Source organism: Daldinia loculata (genome assembly GCF_022478755.1).
Source record: "Daldinia loculata strain CBS 113971 unplaced genomic scaffold F4817scaffold_28, whole genome shotgun sequence".
In the NCBI taxonomy this organism is placed as follows: Eukaryota; Fungi; Ascomycota; class Sordariomycetes; order Xylariales; family Hypoxylaceae; genus Daldinia; species Daldinia loculata.
In genome coordinates, this window is record NW_026054882.1 from 345,933 (window position 1) to 365,899 (window position 19,967).

Consider the following 19,967-nt stretch of genomic DNA (forward strand, 5'->3'; position numbering starts at 1 on the left):
AGTTTAGATAATAAATATTCAAGAAGCCTTGTTTCGCCAGGAACTTCCACGATTTCTCACCTGTCTAGCTAGATACCTATTCATTAGACTGTCAACATGGCGGATGTAGAAGATACAGCGGCTCAAAGTCCTGGGAATACTGAACAAAAACCCATCAGAGGTTAGTGTGAAGCCATCACGCAATCATGATATTCTTGCTAATATTTTCTAGTCAAATGGTATCGATCAGTGTTTTACAATGCTACAATCCTTGGGCTCTGCAGTTTTGCTGCGCCAGGGCTATGGGGAGCAATGAACTCTCTCGGGGCTGGTGGTTCCCAATCGCCTTACCTCGTCAACACTGGGAATGCACTCACGTTCTGCCTTATGGTAGTATCTTGCTGGTTGACCAGTAGTGTTGTCAAGTATATTGGAATCACCGGTGCCCTATTTGTCGGCACCATTGGTTACGCCCCGTATAGCGCCGGACTCTATCTGAATAACCGATATGGTGTCGAATGGCTTGTTATTGTCGGGGCTGCCCTCTGTGGCATATCAGCTGGAATTTTCTGGGCAGCAGAAACAGCAATCGCCATTTCCTATCCGGAGCCGCGCAATCGAGCGAGAATGGTCGCCTACTGGTTAACGTGGACTCGAATTGGACAGATCTTGGGAGGAGCTGTGAATTTAGGGCTCAATATAGATCGCAATGGGGCTGGAAAAGTCTCTTATACGGTATACATCGTATTCATTGCCCTGCAGGCAAGCGGGACGCTGGTTGCTCTACTCCTTAATCGACCATCGAAGGTCCAACGTCGGGATGGTACTCCCGTCCAACTTGTTATCTACGACAATCCCTGGAAAGAAATCAAGACCACGACAAAAACATTTCTCACCAAGAAATTTCTCTTGATTATTCTGTGGATAGGTCAAGGGGTCTACTCGGAAGCCGTATTTTACACCTATAACGCTCTGTGGTTTAGCGTGCGCGCAAGAGCTCTTGGGTCATTCCTCTCCGGAATTGTAGCGGTTATATGCGGAAACCTCCTTGGGTTATGGCTAGACCAGCACCATATCGCTCTTAAGACAAGGTCCCGCCGCGCTTTCGCAGTTATCATGACGTTACAAGGTGCTTGGTGGTTGTGGCTCACGATCAACGTTACTGAGTATCACCGGACCCAGCCTATTTTCGACTGGAACGATCCCGGATTTGGAAGGGCATTCGGTGTTTTTGTCTTCCTCGTTTCTGGCTTCCAGCTTAACTATAATTTCTCGTACTTCATTATTGGTCAAATATCGTCCAGTCCGCAAGAAACGATTCGTCTTGCGGCGTTATTGCGTGGAACGGAATCGGCTTGGCAAGCTGTCAGCTATGGATTAAATGCAGTTCCTATCATCGCAGCCGTTGGCGGCCCATACATAAACTTTGGTTTATGGGGTGTTTCCATAATACCGGCTTGGCTGGTGATCAAAGATTTTGGTGCCGACGGCGATAAATCCGACTTGGAGAGTCACGCTGAGATTCAGGGGGAAGATCTACGAAAGGATGAAGGTTCAAACTAAATTCACTGATAGTATTCACTACCTAACGTAGCTACATTAGTCTAGTACTGCAGGCAAGAGCTTTTGGAAATTCAGTCATTGGCAAGTTGAGATTTTATTATAATAGACTATGCTCTACCTATAGTAGTATTTTATTGAGATCAATATTGTTATGCATGAGTCACCTGTCTGTTGTCCACAGATAGACGATCGTTTCATCAAGTTCCTAGTGTTCTATCGCTGTAGAACTCTTAATCGGGAGTTTTAGTAATTTGCGGCTCGATGAAGGGGGGAATGAAGACTGATGTGATCTTAGGCGTGCCTAACGCCATCGACGGACGCAACCTCACGGTAAGCTATCTATCGATCTATTGTCAATCTTGCATTTGATAGGTGGGATCTGTCACGCACGTCATATTAGGTAGTCTCCAACTCCACCTAGAGAGCTGATATACATATAAGCAACAGTGGGCAGAGTATAATATTCTGATACTAGCTGCGTTACCCGTTCGCGCAGGCGCTTACGGGGAGTGCCTAGCTTCAAGAGTGCCTTTTACGCCACATATGTCTGGCCTTTCTGATTGGCTAGCCACACCTTAGGGCACGTCCGATGAATTTTTTGTAAAATCAATTGACCTACTATACTATTGTATAAATCTTTTAATAATTGGTATCGTTGGATAGAGCGCGTTTTGCATGACCTTTTCATCTTATTTGCATGTGTTTCAAACCTTATGCGATAGAATGGCAAAGGAAAAAGTCGCCAACTGCGGGGCGATTCTAAAGATCTGATTGGTCGAAAAAATTGTGGCAGTACTAATAAAATATATAAGAGTTGATATCATCGAGGCCTACAGCAAAATATAATAGGGTTTTTCATACCATAAACTAGAAATGTCGGCTGGACTCGAAGCTCTAAAGCATATATCCAAGGACTCTGGGTTCCCAATCACCATCCATCCGCACTTCTCTGAGAAAATCAATAACCATGTTCCGCCAGAGCCCGCCCGAGAAGAAATAATCCCGGAGAAGGACCGTGCTACATTTGCGGACCCCGAGAAGAAAGCTCTCTTCTCGGTCGCTAAAGCTATCGACTTAACAGAATCGATCGGCACTGTCCTAGAGAGTGTGCAGCTTTCCCAATTAACTCCACAGCAACTAGATGAGCTTGCGCTGCTTGTAAATGAGCGTGGAGTCGTCTTCTTCCGCAACCAAGATTTAAATACTGACGGGCAAGTAAAACTCTTCGAGCATTATGGCACCCTAGACCGACATCCTGCCCAAAAGGATGTTCGACACGTCGTGATCCGAGGCAGCCGAGAGGACCACCGTGAGTTGCTCAAGTATACTCCGTGGCCTTCGGGGGAGTGGCACGCCGATACTTCATTTGAGGTTAACCCCCCTTCGTATTCTCTCCTCCGAATGGAAGAGCATCCTCCCGTGGGAGGGGACACGGCCTGGGTCTCCGGTTACGGTCTCTATGACACATTGAGTGACGCGATGAAAAGATTTGTCGAAGGCCTACATGCAGTGCACACTTCAAGACTGCAGTACGACACAATTTTGGACCTGTGGGGCGTTGGGCCGAACCGCCCCCCTATCGACTCGCATCATCCGGCCGTTAGGACCCACCCGGTTACCGGATTGAAGGCGTTGAACGTAAACATCGGGTTCGTCACCGGGTTCGCCGAGCTCAAGAAGTATGAGTCCGACAAGCTCCTCGACTTCTTCCAGTACCACCTTCATTCCGCAGATGATCACTCTGTCCGATGGAAGTGGGAAGTTGGTAGTGTGGCGATGTGGGACAACAGATGTGTACTTCATCGGGTTATCCCTGGCTCGTATGAAGCGCCTCGAAGGGGAATTCGCACGACGGTCTTTGGGGAGAAACGTAAGTTAAACATGATAAAATATTTAATGAGCTTTGATTGTATTATGTGGCTGACAACGTATAGCGTACTATGATCCTGCAAGTGAAGGGAGAGCTGAAAGGGAGCGGAGACTTAAAGAGGAGACAGCTAAAGGATTGCCTCAAGACCCGAATACCAAGGAAAACCTTGTGAATACACCAGCTTAAATATGCCGGTAACTCCGTTTCAAGTTAATACTGAATGTTATGCAACTGACGAGCAAGGGGCGAATGGGATTCTTATCATATCTTTAATTTATGTGATTATAATTGAAACTGATAACGAGAGGAACTGTGGAAATGACTCTTCGGATTTCTTATTGCTTGCTGTAGCATTGAAATATAATTGACGCCGAACAGCTTCAACAGCCTACATTCCTCAAAATACTACGATGATTGACATAGTAGAAAGTTAAAAGACCTTGAGCATACCACCTTGAAACGTGAATTATGTTGTCGAAATGGGTGGTCAAGGGACTACTATAAGATACAGTAAGATGTCTTATCAAGAAGCTCGGTTAGAAAATCAAGCTATCTTAGATACCTAGCGCATCTCATTATTCACGATATAGAAATTTAGGCAGACATGATATACCGTTTATTTGTGGTGTCGCTTATTTTATTGCGATGCGATGTCAAATTCTGATATTGTCTTCATACTCGAGGCTTGATTAATAAGTTAGTTGACCGAAGTTGGGCTCTTATTAGTAAGACTACGGTTTAAGTTGACAACTATTGTTGTGTATGTGACCTTATTGGTCTATGAATATAACAACTTGGCTAATGATAAATGCATTCGACTTATAAGATCTTAAATACTAGCAGTAGTTATTACCTCGCAATGTTTCATCTTCTCTTTCAACCCCTTTCAAGATCGTCTTAATTGCCTCTAATCGCTTTGACTTGACGTTACACGAAAAGTGATACAGGGCTGATGAAGCTCTCAAGGTTTTGGCGAGATGATCGTGCAAACTGTCTCTATCTTCAACTAGAAAGTAGCTCCGGAAATAGGATCGAACTAGGATCAATAATGGAATTCTAGCCTTCTCAAAAGAACAGAATCGATTAAATATGAAAACTTGGACTCCACCGGCCCTCGGTTGTCGGCGCGGTTATCGGTGCTTAGAGATCTAGATGACACACTATTGATCCCGTTTGACGTGCGTGCTGTTCAGTATGATTGGGTGATTTAAGATGATGGAGGGCGCGTTTTTTGATCGCTTTATCCAATTCTACCAATACCTCCTGGGAATTTCGCAGGAGATATTCCCCGGAACCAGGGAAAGTGAAAGGGACAGAGGGAGGAATATCCTCGGTCGTAAATCTTAGTCACCGCTCCATTAGAGCGGCACTAATGTATGCAAACCCCAGAAAATAGTTTTGAAGCTAAAACGACGCCAAGAAGGTTTGGTCATAGTACGCATGGCTGAAGAGATCGTGAGTTCCTGTGTCTATATATGTAAAGAGTCTCGCACGTGGATCTAATTGGGGTATATCCTAGTTGGGTTCCTGGAGTGTAATTTGATTGAAACTATAGATATAAGGTAAAAAGGCTGTTGCCGCCGACTTATATAACGGCTGATGGTTTTGACTCTAAACTGCCCATTGACTAATACGGAAGAAAATATAATTGCCACATGCTGACAACGAACGATCAAATGTTTAATGAATATAATTACCTACCTATGTACCTGAATACCTATATGTTCAAGTATTTGTCACTTATTAATTTTATAGGTAGACAAGAGTTGAGCCTCTATCTAATGACGTATTTATTTGACTAACTAGTGCCGGAGCCGGTTTATAGGGAGTCTAGTGGGTTGGCTTGCTGAAACCGCCTAGACATTCCACTGAGGCGGCCCACTATGGCTGGGACTGAGTAGTCTGACAGGCCTAATCCCTAATCGCTAAATCATAGGCTGTCTGGCCGCTTTCGCCGGTCCCCGCCATTTGGCATTTTCGCAATTTACCAGAGCCGAATTTCCCAACGTGAAATTCCCTCCAATCTTAACCACCTGCACCAATATTCCGTGACTCTGATAGGTGTAACATGTCCACAATCTGTAATAACGCAATACCGCCATTTCGCATTCTGAAACCAGAATCTGTGAAGAAGCTAGCTATTCCTATTTCATTCTAATTCCGAATTATCAACACTCATGTCCAGGCTCAAGATCTGGGAGAATGGATCTGGAAGATATGAGCGTGCAGATGGCGGCCGCGGACACAGCAGCTGAGGTCGCAGCAGACGTTGCTGCGGCCGACCCTACGAACAGAAATCCCAAGAAGTCGAGTCAGACCTGCATTCCATGCAGAGTGCGCAAAGTTCGTTGTGACGGTCGTCGCGACGTTTGCCAGAATTGCGAGCGGTTAGGATTCACGTGCTCATTTCAAGACGCCGCCTCTCCCAGCCAGGATTCCGAGGGTTTGACAAATTTCACCCTTCCGCGAAGACGTGTTAGACTAGCTTGTGCCAACTGCCATTCCAGGAAAGCTAGATGTAGTGGTGAAACCCCGAAATGCGCAAGATGTCAAGCTCAAGGCATTGAGTGCGTCTACAAACCGACGAAGCGATCTGGAGGCGTTAGCGGCGTCTCCCAGCAATCCCATCAGGGCGCTACTGATTCCGAACTTGAGTCTGTCTCATCCGAACCACCGGAGAAAAGAGTAATGATGAGTAAGGATAATCAGGGTTCTCATCATGGTCCTCGAGGGCCCGATAGGAATAGCTTCGAACCAAATGGGCCCTCGACATGTACAGCATCCAGCAATGAACCGTACGCATTCGATAGCCCACCTCTTTCCCCTTTCGTGTATAAACTAACAATCCACTTAGGTTTGTTTTTCCAGATGAAGGTATCATACAGCGGACCTTTAGTAATTTCTTTCGTCAAATTCACCACGTCCCTATCTTTTCGTTCCTTCATCGTGCTTCACTCATGCAACGTTATCATGCTGGCATGATGGATAAAGCTCTGCTTCTTGCTTTAGTGGGCATCACTTCACTTATCATAGACCTGGGCCCTGGTACTCGAGAGTATGGGGCTAGGTGTATCGACGAATGTCAGAAGATGGTACTTGAGGACCTCGAGAATCCGTCGACTATTAAGATACAGGCCCTCGTCCTCATTATGAAACACCGCATGTTGTCGCGCAAATTCACTACCGCCTTTATGTTGGCGGCAACGGCTACTCGCTTTGCCTATGCTCTCCGCCTGAATTATGAGAATCCGAATCTATGCTTCTTAGCGCGAGAATCACGGAGGAGACTGATGTGGGCGCTTATGACTATCGACTCCGGTATCAATGGCGGGTGTTCGGATTTTACACTGATGCCGTCCGAATCTATGCACATTCAACTTCCTTGCACCGAGCGCAACTTCGAATTTGATCTGCCACAAGTAACTGAATACCTCCGGCCCGTCCCCACGCGGCCTTTCCCGGATGACGTTGGTTCGCTCGCGCTCCACGTGCGACTCCTATGGATGAGAAGCAGAGTCCTATATTGCACCAAGAATGTGCTAGGCATGCCCGAGTCTGAACTGGCGCAGCTGCCAGAGTTGGTCAAGGTATTATCAGAAGAACTAGCTGGCTTCAACGATCACCTGCCGGCCTCTTTCAAGTTCTCGGAAAGCAACCTTCAATTGCGAGCTTACTCACCACGATTATGTGTTTATATTATGATACATGTCTGGTGGCGACAGTGCTACTGCGATCTCTACCGAATGTTCCTAGTAGGACTTAAAGAGGCATTGCCACAGTCGGGTTTAAACCAATTAGACCCCCAATTCGTGTCATATTGCATGCGTCAATGTTATGAGCACGCTTTGGCTATGTCGGATATTTTTAAACTTGTTCTGTCGCTTGACGGAGGCCTCCCGGTCACTGATCTTGATCTACCCGGCTGCGCTTATCAGTGCGCTCGGATTGTTTACTTTGCTCACCAAACGAACCAAGGGGAAATCAGTTTAACATCAAACCAAGTACACGAACTTGGTATGAGATGCCTAACGATTGCGAAGTCGATGGATCACGTCCCAGCTGGCGCTGCCATTGTAAGTTATTGCACCCCAGAATATTGCATGATGGTTTACTGAGTACAGATGTAACTTTAGGTCAATGATCTTGAAAAACTGATTGCCCGTGGCTTCACTACAAATGCCGCACCGAACCACCCAGGGAGCCCCAGTACCAACGGTTCCAATCTTATATCCCAACATGCTCTGCCACGCCACAACCCGATTCAACAAATGCAAGTTGTCGATGAAAGCGGATTTACTAATATCCCTATTCTATCTCCTTCAGCTCATATAACCTCACCACAAGGCAGTTCAATGCCAACCCCAATTCAGCATTCAACTCCCCGTCCACCACAAGAGCATACCCGTGGATCTCCGCTACCGGGAACACCTATTGGAGATTTTAACATAGCGAAGTCGAATTTACCGCCTGTGATGCCACCAGATGGAATAGATAATAATAACGCCTTTGAGGGTGCGATGGATGGCTTTGACTTCAATCTCGAGTCATTCGGAAATAGCGGCCTCGAATCTGCATCGTGGCTCTCGAGCGACTGGCTTAATAACGAGTACTCACAAACGACGGTTTGAACTCTTTAAACAAGTTGCTATATCTAGGTACTGATTGGTTAACGAGAACTACGTTACCAATCTCACCGGGTTGGCTTGGCAATTTAATGGTTACTACCACCTTGAATTAGCCAAAGGGGCTAATATGAGAAGACTACGATATTTCCCCAAGAAACCCGGCATAGCTGTGCTGGTCCTCCGTGGAGTCACCAATCCTATTCTGAGCAAGAAAACCTACTTGATTAATACCACGAGCAAGACAAACTCCTAGTGCTCCGGAATTAGTCTCTTGATCGATAGATATGCACCCTAAAACATCGGGGTAGACTGGGTATTTTAGGCCATGGTACCAATGAGCCCTAGAATTAGGAATTACTGACATTCTGTCGATACTATATATCAGCATCGCTCTGGGGAAACGACTAGAATTCGGATTAACTGCCCATCATGCGGCACCCTCCTACGTTTTGTCGGTCTTAAAGATGGGCTTGGCGAGAATCATACATGTTCCAGACTCCTAGTTGGCTGAAAGCCAAGAGTTTACAGTCGCGTAACCGAGATACGACCCCTAACAAATTCAAGGGATTCAATATTCAGCTGCTTGATTCGACGATTGGGATTCCGCACGAACTTACGAACATTAGTTGGATTGGACTATCCTAACAAGTTCTGAGACGAACCTACTAGTCGGTATTGCGTGAGAGTGGTCGGCCGATTGAGTTTAGGCGTAGACATTGCTTTTCGGCTCTTGGTTTGTTTTCATCTACCATGAAGACTATCGAAATCCCATACCACGGCGGGATACCAGTTGGTCAACTATGCAATATCTATAGCCTAGGGCCGTCGAAGTTCTTTTCTAGGACGTCCAAATCCTTAGCGGTTCAAAGAGCTAGCTGGGATGTTCTTAAGGGGTGGTTTACTCGTACATACATCAGTACGGTAGTTGAAGAAAGGATCCTCAAATCCTCGGGCAATGTATATGTCCATATCTGCCTGACATATGGTATATACGGTATGATGAATCGAAAGATAAAAGTCTATAGAGCGGATTTATATGCAACTATCATTGAGGACTACTCCGATAGCGAGGTACGTGATCACAGCAATGGTTTGACGTTGAACTTATCCCCATTTCAAGAGAATAACCCTACTGCTTAACCATATCCAGGCTATTGACATTAATAGCTTCAGTTGAATGTCTTCAGGGGTGTAGTTCATACGAGTTGAAGAGCTCTTGTTTTGGAAATGGTCGTAATCTTCAATACGGAGGATCTTTTTCGTGAATATAATGTTTACAACTGGTGGACATAGATGAAGTTATACAAGCATATAATTACCTACCTTATATTGGAATGATGAAATAATAGAAAAAGAAACGATGCTCTTATCACGTACGTGTACTTAGACGCTGGGGTACATATACATAGGTACGTACCTACCTATGCAGGGCTTTCAAGGTTGAATGCCCGGGCGTCAAATGCAAGATTCTGCCCGATGTCCCCGCCAAAACTTTTCAGGGCCCCACGCCGCCCACCACCAAATTCACAAGACGAAATCGCAACCCCACCATCTTTCGAATTCGTGATATAGCTGTATCAATCTAGACATATGCTGGAAAGTGGAAATATGGCGACAACAGAACTTCAACAAGCGGTAAAAGCCGTGGAGACTGTAGATACAACAGCAGATACAGAATCCGCACCCTCAAAACCCATCCATTCCCTCGTTCTCGACACAGGCCCTCTGATTAAGAACGATCCTCCCGTCAGCACCCTCCTTGCTCAAGCCTACGAACTATACACGCTTCCGTCGGTCATATCTGAAATTCGAGATGCCGCAACGAGAGCGCGAGTCGAGACAACGTTAATTCCTTTCATAAAGTTGCGCAGCCCGCGCCCCGAAAGCATCAAGTTCGTCACCGATTTTGCGCGGCGCACTGGAGACCTCGAGGTCCTGAGCAGACCCGATTTACACCTGATCGCATTAACATACGAACTAGAGTGCGAAAGAAATGGCGGCGATTGGCGTCTAAGAAAGACACCCGGACAGAAAGGCCTGAATGGAAAGGCACCTACGCAGCAGGCGAAAGAGAGTGAGACCGCAGAACAAAACGATGGCGAGAATTCTGAGGATAAGAAGCCAGAAGAAGTTGATAGCCAAAACGAGGTAGGGCAAATCGAGTTAGAAGGAGGTGACCCAGACGAGAATTCGAACGTCGAATCCGAGATACAAGAGCAGCCGACTATTCAACAAGAGACCGTCACTAAAGCCCTTGATTCTCTCAGCTTAGAATCATCCGCTTTACCTACAGTTGATACCATACCAGATGATGCCGCAGTATCAGAACCAAAAGTTGCCGACCAGCAAGAAGAGGATGAAGATGAAGATGGAGACGGTTGGATCACGCCATCGAACCTCAAGAAACACCAAGCCAAAGACCAGCTCTCAGGACCGGAGCAACCGATCCAAAAGTTCTTGCAGGTAGCACTCCTCACATCAGATTACGCGATGCAGAACGTGGCGCTGCGGGTAAATCTCAATCTAGTGTCGCCAAGCTTAGCACGCATCACGCGCGTCAAGACGTGGGTACTACGATGTCACGGATGCTTCGCGATTTCGCGGGACATGGGAAAGCAGTTCTGCCCACGATGCGGGCAACCTACCTTAACACGCGTGAGCTGCTCGACAAACGCAGCGGGGGAGTTTACAGTGCACCTCAAGCGCAACTTCCAGTGGAACAACCGCGGCAACGTGTACAGCGTGCCGAAGCCGGTACACGGCTCTTCAAACGGAAAGGCACGTGGCCCGGGAGGTGGAAAGGGAGGTTGGGGAAGAGAGCTTATCTTTGCTGAGGATCAGAAGGAATATCTTAAGAAGTCCACGGACCAGAAGAAAACAAAGCAGAGGGATATTATGGACGAGGATTATCTCCCAAGCATCTTAACGGGAGATAGAAGTGGAGGAGCTCCCGGCAGGATACGTGTCGGGGCGGGGAGGAATGTGAATTCGCGAAAAAGATAGACATGAATGGAATGTGATATAGCATACAGGTGTTATGGGGGCTCGGTATTTAAAACGGGATTGATGGTACGGCTTGATACGGACTACGCACTTCGGAAACACACCTCAGTGCAATGCTAAAACAGTTCATTAAGACAAGATTGCTTGACTATCGTATCTGGTGTCCTTGCTGGCGTAGGTTAGGTTACCGTATTCATTCACACACCTCCAAATATCCATCAAATACGAAGAAATTGAGTTAAGACTCCATATTGAGAACACCAACTGGTATAATAGAATTTGCAAGGCCCAGCTACCCATACGCAGGACGGCATCGGGCAGATGGCTTGTCGTAGGTAGTCCATAATCCCGAAAGTCGATTGCCTTTCTTTCCGAATCACACGCCATGAACGCCAGTCCGATGCAGGACTATATTTGCAACCTCGAATAGCCGAACCAAATCTTTTAGATCTCAGTTTGCCGATTTTGATATTTTATTCACATCACTATAGGGGGTGTACAGTGCTTCACCGCGAGTTCTCAGCAACCTTGTTCTCTGTGATGACCTTCGTTAGTATACGTGGTCTTCTTTTCTAGGGTTCGCTCTCATCGATATATTGAAAGGAGAGATAGATGAGAAGTAGGACTCACTCTGCTGTGTCAATAGCAGGCCGAAGCGCCTCTTGAGGGTGACGCGCTGGCGCGACCACTTGTCGTCGGGAGAGAATCGTGCCGGGTGCGCCGACTTGGTGACCTCGCCGTTCAGGACCTTCTTCAGGGTGTAGATGCGCTTGCCGCTCTCGTCCATGGTGTACATGAGATGCATCTTGACGGTTGTGTATTTTCTTTCCTTTTCGTCTTTACGGATTTATTCGATCCGTTCGGCCCTTGAAATGGATAGGCAAGATCGCTTGCGCTTTGGATAAAGTATAGCAAGGTGTTCTACCGGTTATAGTTGTTGCGAATGTATAAAATACCTATGTCGGTATGTTGCGTGTGCTGTTATTCGGAGTGGTCGTCGTATTTTGGAATCTGGTTGAGAGTTGAGAAGCTCCGAAATTATTTTTTTCCAACCTTCAATTGTTGCATCTATTAAAGTGGGTCATTACCAAAATTATAGGTATCCAGTCCTCATATCTTATCGATAGAGAAAGTGGCTAGCCAAGGTATGTTTAGTCTCAATTCTCTCAAGAAGTTCCTGATCAAAGATGCACTACATGATAAGAATCAAGATGATAAAATGGTAATTGAAGAGGAACCCACGATGCATTATTTAGAACTTGGCTGAGTTAGAAGTTATATTATTAGGGATGTTGAAGCCATACGGGACCCAGCTCTTCCAGGGCTTCAACACCGCTAAACTGGACTTACAAGTTGTGATAGTAACAAACGTACAATTACAACTCATATTTATCGTCGTGCCTTGAAGCAAGGGCCATATTCGTAAACTCTATCCTTAAAACCCTTAAAAACATTAAATGCCTCCGCTGAATGTGTGTGCCGAGTATCCTACTGTTGTACTAGCTCAGTTTGTTTGTCTCAAAACTGCCGGATGGTCTTGGCTTCATTCAATTATTACCTACCTCCTATATATACGCCGACGCCATGCATTTATATGCTCAAATATCAATCTAGCCATTGCTTCTCTGGCTCCAACCCTCTAACCAAATTTTTCAAGTTCAACCGCGTGCTATATAATATGTTCTCCGTGAATCCCACCTCACGCATCTCTTCATTCTCACTTCCCTTATTAATGTCCGAGTCGCCGCTGATCTTGCCCTTCGGTCGGTGATGCACGAATAAACTAGGCACTATGCTCACGCACCGCATACCGTTAATGCGCAAACGGCATAAATCACTGAGGTGGTTATCAAAGGGTTTACGCTGTCCCTCGAGTCCCATATGTTGCAGCGCCTTTTGCGCTCCAGCTGCACTTAGCGCGTATGCGAAGCTGCACACATTATCGCCAGGCACATATACTATTCGGGTGTGCGGGGGATAATCGTCCCAACTGAAGGAGCCGTTGCCTAGAATATGCCCCGGTGGTGGTACCGTCGGGTCATTGTAGACGAAGACCTTACGGAAGTCGCGCTCCTCGGACGAGATCTGGAGGTCTTCGGGGAGGTCTTCATCAAACGTTGTTACACATGAACCTAGCCACAGCATATCCCAATCTTGACCGTACGGGCTTGGCGATTCTAGCGTCTGGTTTCGGTGGAATCCGGACTGCAAGGAACGAGCCGCAGCCGCGAACTGGGCTAGTTGTTCTTTAACATTGACATCCCAGTCCATATCATCCTCCATAATCAGCGCCGACGATATTCCATCTTCGATTATGCGTCGCATCGCGTTTACGTGGCCGCGCCAGGAACCTAGGTTACTATCCCGCATCGTTTCTCGATCCCACCCCTAGGCCAACTTTATTAGTTATCCCGCAGCTAGTATCGGTCGGAAGTATAGAGCTTACGAAGGGCAGAGCCTTGTTTGGGATGGTGTTACCAGCAACGCCGTCAATCCAACTTAACCTGAATCCAGTGAGGGAAGACATTAGAGTTAACGCATCGCGCTTATCCGAACGCTCGGGGAGCCCTATGACGAAGACCTTCTCAAACTTCGGCATGTACAGCCGTTAGTCAGCTAATAACACCAGTGTTGGGCGGGACAAGACTCACGCCAAGCGTTCTATTGAATACATCCGATTTATCTTGGCTTGCCGGTGACGAGGTCCATTTCACGGGACTCGGAGTCGAGCCCCATTGATTTCGAGCGGACCCAGAGCCCAGATATGTAAGGAGAATACACGCAAAAAGCACCGTACCCAGCACCAGACTGGTCCTAGGCCGTCCACCAATCATGGCCAATATCTAAGTAATATAAGACAGGAAGTATTCAGCAAAATTCCATCAGCAAAAGGGATTAAGAAAGCCGTCACGTTAGAATATTAGCTGGAAATTTTCAGTTTTGTTTATTTCAGGTACAGGGCGGAGAAAAGGCTCCAGCTAACCAAATTCCAGGTTTTACTAGCCCTGTTGCTTTCATGGAAACCCAAAGTCTAGACCATGTAAGATCCAGAAGGCTTTTCAGATGAGGTATGACATCAGATAGGCAGATTGCCGAAATACAGAGCAATGGGTATCCTTGAGACTGGGGAATCGCAAAATGAGAACGTCAGGAAGTCCCTCATTCACAGCGCGCTCGCATCCTACAGTTTGGCCAATCAGCCTCTTAGCTTCCGCCGGACACGCCCGACTATCGATGCCTGGTCGTAAGAAATTTCCTAACTCAGCGTGAGATAGCTAGGGCTGAATACGGCCGCCTACGTAGAGTAGTATTCTTCCCAGTCAATCACCGTGATCGTCACTGGGTATAAGGCTGCCCACCGGATCACCACCGTTCGACTAGTTCGTGATCCGGCCGAGCATGTATATAGCCAGATTACATAAAGCGACTAGTACAACAATTTCGAGCAAGGCTTATCACGACCTCGTATCGTCGGAATTCTTTGATCATTTCGTGTTCAACCAATCTTAACCCTATTATGTGAGGAGATTGATAGCATATCGTCCTTCTCTGTAGACAGAGCCCGATGCTCAACCAGAGACGAAGCATTGATCTTGAACGAATAGAGTAGGCAATAGCTCTAAGTGTCAATTAACCTAATATCACGCTACGGTCTACATCTTTACGATTTTTCTTTGAAAATACGTATACTTAGGTACCTAGGTAGATACCTACATAGGTGTATTACCTCTCTACCGACGATTTTAAGCCCCAACCCCTCAGTCTTCACCTTCTGCCACCACGACATCGCCAGCAAACATGACAATGCCGTATTCAGCGGCGTGACCCAAACGAGTTGACTGGTTACTGATTACGTTGAAAATAGTCACCTTATTAACCCTCTTAGGCTAGGAGTTGCTGTATGATGGTTTGCTTTTAAACCCAACTAATTATGTAGCCAATAAGTAAGCTGACTTAGCAAGTCTTAAGAAGTCTTACAGTTCCAGCTGAGCAAACAATTCGAGCGTTCAGATTTATAGTAGAATATTCTTGGCAGTAAAACTCGGCGCTTACACGACCTTGAATTTATACATACACAATTGCCTACAGATGTAGAGAGAACAATCAGGTACTTCACTTAGGTGGTGGTAGACTTGTTTCTTGTATTAGTTACTTGATATTCACCATATTTAATCATCATGCGAAACTTGCTTCGGCGTCTACTACCCATTGTGCACGTAATGAGCGCTCTATTCATATTATGGAAAGGTTTATCAATCCTCACCAACTCTCCCTGTCCCATCCACGTCGTCGTGTCGGATTCGATGGCGCCGGCCTTTAAACGTGGCGATATTATCATTATATCCAACCTGGAGCACGAGATCCGGATAGGAGACATTCCTGTCGTCTGGTTTTCTAAAGCACCTTTGCCAATGGTTCACAGAGCAATCAAGATCCTATGGGGAACAAGGCCAGGAAGCCGAGTTACAGAGTAAGATGAGCCTTGACTGTCCTTTAAACTTCAGTCTACGCAGTGCTAAACCATTTCGTCTCATAGGCAATTGATTCTCACAAAGGGCGACAATAATGAGATAGATGATGTTGCGCTCTATCCCGGCAGTCGGAAGTACGTCTATAGGGACGAGATTATCGGGGTTGTTCGAGGCTATGTGCCCTACTTAGGGTGGATAACTATACTTTTAAACGAAACGCCGTACTTGAAGGTTGGGCTTCTTGCCGGCTTGGCTTCTATCAGTGTTTTCACATAAACGCCTAGGTAGTCGCAAGAATAGCATACTTAAACGAAAAACTCAAGTTTGGAATCATATTACATTTATATTAATTATCAACTTGATCTTGTCATCAAAGCTAGTAGCAGAGCGTATATCTCTAGATACACAAGTCGCGGAGTCGACTACATGAAGACCTCCAGTACGCGGAGACGAGTACACCCAGGTGCGCAAAGCTTTCTAGAACAAGGCACACAGATAGGAATGTGGTGTCACGAGTAGAGAAACAAAGCGTCAAGATGGTCTCAGAGATCAGCGACGGGGGATAAGCAGAAGCAACAAGTTACTATGTCGACCTTTTTATACTGTCATGTAAATATCATAAGAAGCTCCTTGAAAATATAAAATATTCTCGGCCGAGCAAGACGCCCCTATATGGTAGTACTACACAATTGGTTAAACGAACGAGTTGTGTATCATGCCGGCATTGAACGCTGTGAAATCCATTTGAAAAGAACGGATAAAACTTTCATAGTAAAGGGTTCAGAAATGCATAACATTCGATAAAGACGTCAAGGGCCGAAACATACAGGATGAAGAACCTTAAAAGTCTTGCATTGAAGTTGTGCTAGGTTTATGATAGCCAATAATAATAGTCTATGACGTTGTGGTTGCGAAGGCCAAGAATACTTACATGCCTAAGTCAACTTGTCAACTAACAACTTGATTCTTCAACATCATACAACTTCAAAACTATTTGCCTCTCAATCATTTACCAATTTTAATTATCTATCATTCAAAGATGTATATTCCATCAGCACAAAGTGTCCTAACCGCAGGACTGGCTCTAACCGGCAGTCTCAAAGAACGTATGTCTATCTTCTTATTTTCGCCTTCGTTCAGTCCCTTTCTCTTACATCAATGGATTCGTAATTCTCACTAACAATTTTCGATCAATCTAGCGCGTACTGTAGTCGAAGGATCGGTAATGGACTACGCGGTCGAGAAATGCAAAGACTCGGAAGGCAATACGAGGTGCTCGAAACCGTTCCTCGTCTCTAAGTCAACGTGCTATCAGCTCGAATGGCGTACAGAGGGAGCACTCACGCATACTACCGCCGAGATACGTGATATAAAGTCAGGCGAGCTAGTTTTCTACCGCGATACCAACGGCGATTGGACTCCGGAAAAGGGAGAGGTACGTCATCTTTCATATTATGCTTGCCTAGAGTACAGACGAAAGATGCATTTGCTAATAGTGTTCGCGATGTGTGAAGTTCGTTTATCTCGATTTCAAACCCAAGGTCCCGGCAACAGGAAACCAGACTGTGGATTATATAGTCAAGACTTGTGAATAGACAGGTATATCGATGGCAATATCCTTACCCTTTTCAGAGATTGTAGGATAGGCGAGGATTGCGTACAACCTATGAGAAGCATAGATGGTGTTATATAGGATCTGTATTAATATTTGGCCTAGTAAACAAGATGCGGCTTTAGTCTTATCATGCCATGATATGTTATCACCGAAATAGGGGTCGATGCTGACCTCCAATAGCGCATAACCTGTATGTAACCATACAGAAGAAACCAAGTAAAATAGCCCCAAAGGAATATGAGATAGATGTAGGCAATAATATTCCATTCTTAGGGAAGTTACGCGATACTTCGTTAGGTAGGTACTTGCATATTAGTCGGTTAGAAAAATCATAAGCTGATACGAAATGGATGGACGACTGGACTGGTTTCTGGATATTTGACTGTAAAATGGTAGATGATGAACCATATTTTCGCTCATAAAATTAACTGTGTTGATTGGCTATCATAATACGATCATAATTCATTTCCATACGGCACGCGATACCTGTTCTATTTCGGACCCATCCAAATCTCGGGCTTTGATTCTTGAAGGCCCTGGTTGAGGATCAACCCAATCAAGGTCCTCTGTCCAGATACCAGCCTTGGTATAATCTCCGCTTGTTGTACCCGACATGAAACCAAATCGGAAGTACTCGTTATAATTCGACCCGTTGTCGCGAGACCATACGAAGCGGTCTGAGCCTTCATCAGCGAAGAAACCACGGTATCTTTCGACATCGTTGACCAGCACACTGATACCATCGTATCGCAATCCCGGCGGAGGTTGCCACTGGAATGTGATTGTTGAAACAGTGGTGTTAATGATAGGCGCGAGGAGAGCGGGAAGAGGAGACCCCAGTTGAGCATCACCTTGCAAAGCTACCGAGGTCTGTAAGATAGAGTCGAATCCCCAGCGAGCTATACCGTTGATGAATAACCCTATCAGAATACCTTGGTAAAGAAGAGATGGCCTTGTTTGCATGCTGGTACCTGGTACCAGGAGCAATGCTAAGATGTAGTGATGAATACGCAAGCTAAGGCTAGGTAGCACGAGACAGATGATAATCCCCAAGATGAACAGCGCATACAGCTTGAGAATCCGTATCAATCTCCCTTCTTGTCGGAAGCACCAGACTTGGCCAACAGCAATGAAAAATAGTACGATGACAATGATAGCGAGAGCTGCCTTGGCACCAGGTTGCTGCTCGAGGTCGTGCCCTGTTAGGCGTTGGATAGGTATGTAATCGAAAGTGTAATTCGTAAGTGCTCCAACCCAGCAGCCACCTAGCCACAGAACAGTCTTCTCAACCTGGGCCGTTAAGCCTTGTAAAGTTCGTCGCACACCCATTTTGTCATAAAATACCCAAGCGCAGAACATGGCGGGAAGAAACTTGCCCATAATGTTGGAAAACAATCCGGAGATTGACGTGTAGGACGGCGGGTCGGAAGCCATACCCACTTGCCAAAATATACCAACAAAGACGGTAAAGAAAAATACTGATGACGAAGCAGTAAACAACGATAATACGGAGCTGAAGACTACGGAAACCGCTAGTAGCGACCATCTTACGTCTCTAGCCTTGCATTCGATCCCCGGTTCAAAGGTAATGGACAGCGGGAAGTACGAATCGAAGGCAACGCTATGGATGCCATGTCTATCCGTGCTAATGTAGTTCTGCTGCCGTCCTACTAAGTTGACGACACCACAACCACCCAGGGAATTAGATATGAGACCAGCATGAACGGCAGATCCGCAAATAAAAGAATCGCCTCGGTAGACTGGGTTCTCTTCGTTGGCGGGATCGGGCGGTCCACCGACGACCAACGGGGCGTAGACTACTTCCTGGCTTCCTACTGCTCGAGGATTGAGGACCCGGTAGCTGGCGCAGTTGGAAGGGCAGCGAAAGGCAAAGCCGCTGCCGTTGAACGGCCTGCAGTTGACACCATCAAGACCACAGTCGTTATTGCGACTCCAGTATGCGACACCACATCCTATGTCCATAGGGGTGCCATAACCCGCAACTTCTGAAGCAACTTGGCCCCGCCACATAACAATGGCAAATACAACAATCCATACAGCGATATAGCCCATATACAACAATATTTGGTGTTTCTTGTTGGGAAGGAATTTGTCGAGCAGACGAAGTGGCGCCTCTTGGACGGTAGGAAAGAGTGGTTCAATCCTCCAGACCTTGGGGTTCTGCGGACCCTTCATCCATCTAAAGGCGGCTTTCCCATACTTTCGGGCGGGATATGGAACCCATTTCCAATTCTTCCAAGCGCCTTGGTCCTGCATAAAGCGCGGGGTCGGAGGGTCGTCGTCCTCGTTGAACTCGAGATGTTGCGGGCCACCGAGCGGATTGTCCGGATGTGCCGGTGAAGCGTTGCGCGGCCGTTGCTGTTCAATGTCAGGAGAGACTGAACGAGTTTCTAACTGATTGCTACTCATGATTATAAGGCTATTAAATGCGTCGTAGCGTCTATTAGTGACCTAAGGAATCACTCCGGACGGTGTATGAAGGAGGTTGTTAAAGAGCTAGCTTACATATGGCGGTTGGGATATAATACAGTGAGAACCAGGTTAGCCAGCAGGTTACGAAAGAAACCGAGTTCTAAATGTATAATAGAACAAACGTTAAGGGATACATGAGATGAAATCTCGAAGACGATGAAGTAGGCGATATAATAGATTGCCAGACCGAGAGCCTGCTCAGCCTTTAGAAAGTTGTCGTTGCGTAACAGAGGAGTTGGAAGTTTGGTTGGCAAGCTGAGTTGGCCAAGGAATGGAACTTTGGTTGGATTCAGGGCTGAGAACGCGAAACAAAAAGGCCGCGCGAAGGAAGTGGCTTAAGACCCAGC

At 46.2% G+C, this 19,967-nt stretch overlaps 9 protein-coding genes across 9 annotated transcripts; 6 read left to right on the forward strand and 3 right to left on the reverse strand.

Moving 5' to 3' along the window:
* Nucleotides 1-96: 96 nt before the first annotated feature.
* F4817DRAFT_359136 (major facilitator superfamily domain-containing protein) lies at nucleotides 97-1,542 on the forward strand (the record flags this gene model as incomplete). The annotated part of the gene is made up of 2 exons (XM_049306112.1): nucleotides 97-160; nucleotides 212-1,542. 2 exons carry the CDS (start codon nucleotides 97-99, stop codon nucleotides 1,540-1,542), a joined length of 1,395 nt encoding a protein of 464 aa, XP_049158531.1.
* Nucleotides 1,543-2,257: 715 nt separating this feature from the next.
* On the forward strand, nucleotides 2,258-3,858 carry F4817DRAFT_339475 (alpha-ketoglutarate-dependent sulfonate dioxygenase). The gene is made up of 2 exons (XM_049303539.1): nucleotides 2,258-3,412; nucleotides 3,477-3,858. The coding sequence occupies exons 1-2, from the start codon at nucleotides 2,416-2,418 to the stop codon at nucleotides 3,596-3,598; spliced, it is 1,119 nt and encodes a 372-aa protein (XP_049158532.1). The 5' UTR covers nucleotides 2,258-2,415; the 3' UTR covers nucleotides 3,599-3,858.
* A 1,771-nt stretch (nucleotides 3,859-5,629) lies between these two features.
* F4817DRAFT_359138 (uncharacterized protein) lies at nucleotides 5,630-8,040 on the forward strand (the record flags this gene model as incomplete). The annotated part of the gene is made up of 3 exons (XM_049306113.1): nucleotides 5,630-6,207; nucleotides 6,267-7,485; nucleotides 7,546-8,040. The coding sequence occupies 3 exons, from the start codon at nucleotides 5,630-5,632 to the stop codon at nucleotides 8,038-8,040; spliced, it is 2,292 nt and encodes a 763-aa protein (XP_049158533.1).
* A 1,514-nt stretch (nucleotides 8,041-9,554) lies between these two features.
* Nucleotides 9,555-11,154, forward strand: F4817DRAFT_339478 (D-site 20S pre-rRNA nuclease). The gene has a single exon (XM_049303540.1). It carries the CDS (start codon nucleotides 9,628-9,630, stop codon nucleotides 11,038-11,040), a length of 1,413 nt encoding a protein of 470 aa, XP_049158534.1. The 5' UTR covers nucleotides 9,555-9,627; the 3' UTR covers nucleotides 11,041-11,154.
* Nucleotides 11,155-12,068, reverse strand: F4817DRAFT_339479 (putative ribosome biogenesis protein nop10). Its single transcript, XM_049303541.1, has 2 exons — nucleotides 11,671-12,068; nucleotides 11,155-11,575 (listed from the first exon to the last, which is right to left on the reverse strand). Exons 1-2 carry the CDS (start codon nucleotides 11,843-11,845, stop codon nucleotides 11,547-11,549), a joined length of 204 nt encoding a protein of 67 aa, XP_049158535.1. The 5' UTR covers nucleotides 11,846-12,068; the 3' UTR covers nucleotides 11,155-11,546.
* On the reverse strand, nucleotides 11,987-14,164 carry F4817DRAFT_124195 (glycosyltransferase family 25 protein). The gene is made up of 6 exons (XM_049297673.1): nucleotides 13,692-14,164; nucleotides 13,487-13,630; nucleotides 12,603-13,428; nucleotides 12,283-12,531; nucleotides 12,129-12,176; nucleotides 11,987-12,051 (listed from the first exon to the last, which is right to left on the reverse strand). The coding sequence occupies exons 1-3, from the start codon at nucleotides 13,872-13,874 to the stop codon at nucleotides 12,646-12,648; spliced, it is 1,110 nt and encodes a 369-aa protein (XP_049158536.1). The 5' UTR covers nucleotides 13,875-14,164; the 3' UTR covers nucleotides 11,987-12,051; nucleotides 12,129-12,176; nucleotides 12,283-12,531; nucleotides 12,603-12,645.
* A 1,054-nt stretch (nucleotides 14,165-15,218) lies between these two features.
* On the forward strand, nucleotides 15,219-15,788 carry F4817DRAFT_316522 (putative signal peptidase I; the record flags this gene model as incomplete). Its single annotated transcript, XM_049300691.1, has 2 exons — nucleotides 15,219-15,511; nucleotides 15,578-15,788. 2 exons carry the CDS (start codon nucleotides 15,219-15,221, stop codon nucleotides 15,786-15,788), a joined length of 504 nt encoding a protein of 167 aa, XP_049158537.1.
* A 665-nt stretch (nucleotides 15,789-16,453) lies between these two features.
* On the forward strand, nucleotides 16,454-17,273 carry F4817DRAFT_339489 (uncharacterized protein). The gene is made up of 3 exons (XM_049303542.1): nucleotides 16,454-16,618; nucleotides 16,712-16,947; nucleotides 17,027-17,273. Exons 1-3 carry the CDS (start codon nucleotides 16,552-16,554, stop codon nucleotides 17,105-17,107), a joined length of 384 nt encoding a protein of 127 aa, XP_049158538.1. The 5' UTR covers nucleotides 16,454-16,551; the 3' UTR covers nucleotides 17,108-17,273.
* Nucleotides 17,274-19,909, reverse strand: F4817DRAFT_339491 (uncharacterized protein). The gene has a single exon (XM_049303544.1). It carries the CDS (start codon nucleotides 19,555-19,557, stop codon nucleotides 17,590-17,592), a length of 1,968 nt encoding a protein of 655 aa, XP_049158539.1. The 5' UTR covers nucleotides 19,558-19,909; the 3' UTR covers nucleotides 17,274-17,589.
* Nucleotides 19,910-19,967: the final 58 nt, after the last annotated feature.

Coding starts and splice junctions, on each gene's coding strand:
- F4817DRAFT_339478 (XM_049303540.1), top strand. CDS start 9,628: ATGCTGGAAAGTGGAAATATGGCGACAACAGAACTTCAACAAGCGGTA.
- F4817DRAFT_339491 (XM_049303544.1), bottom strand. CDS start 19,557: ATGAGTAGCAATCAGTTAGAAACTCGTTCAGTCTCTCCTGACATTGAA.
- F4817DRAFT_339479 (XM_049303541.1), bottom strand. CDS start 11,845: ATGCATCTCATGTACACCATGGACGAGAGCGGCAAGCGCATCTACACC. Junction 11,576..11,670: donor CCTGCTATTGACACAGCAGA/GTGAGTCCTACT, acceptor AGGTCATCACAG/AGAACAAGGTTGCTGAGAAC.
- F4817DRAFT_339475 (XM_049303539.1), top strand. CDS start 2,416: ATGTCGGCTGGACTCGAAGCTCTAAAGCATATATCCAAGGACTCTGGG. Junction 3,413..3,476: donor GACGGTCTTTGGGGAGAAAC/GTAAGTTAAACA, acceptor GACAACGTATAG/CGTACTATGATCCTGCAAGT.
- F4817DRAFT_339489 (XM_049303542.1), top strand. CDS start 16,552: ATGTATATTCCATCAGCACAAAGTGTCCTAACCGCAGGACTGGCTCTA. Junction 16,619..16,711: donor AACCGGCAGTCTCAAAGAAC/GTATGTCTATCT, acceptor CGATCAATCTAG/CGCGTACTGTAGTCGAAGGA. Junction 16,948..17,026: donor GGACTCCGGAAAAGGGAGAG/GTACGTCATCTT, acceptor CGATGTGTGAAG/TTCGTTTATCTCGATTTCAA.
- F4817DRAFT_124195 (XM_049297673.1), bottom strand. CDS start 13,874: ATGATTGGTGGACGGCCTAGGACCAGTCTGGTGCTGGGTACGGTGCTT. Junction 13,631..13,691: donor TATTCAATAGAACGCTTGGC/GTGAGTCTTGTC, acceptor TACATGCCGAAG/TTTGAGAAGGTCTTCGTCAT. Junction 13,429..13,486: donor CAAACAAGGCTCTGCCCTTC/GTAAGCTCTATA, acceptor AAGTTGGCCTAG/GGGTGGGATCGAGAAACGAT.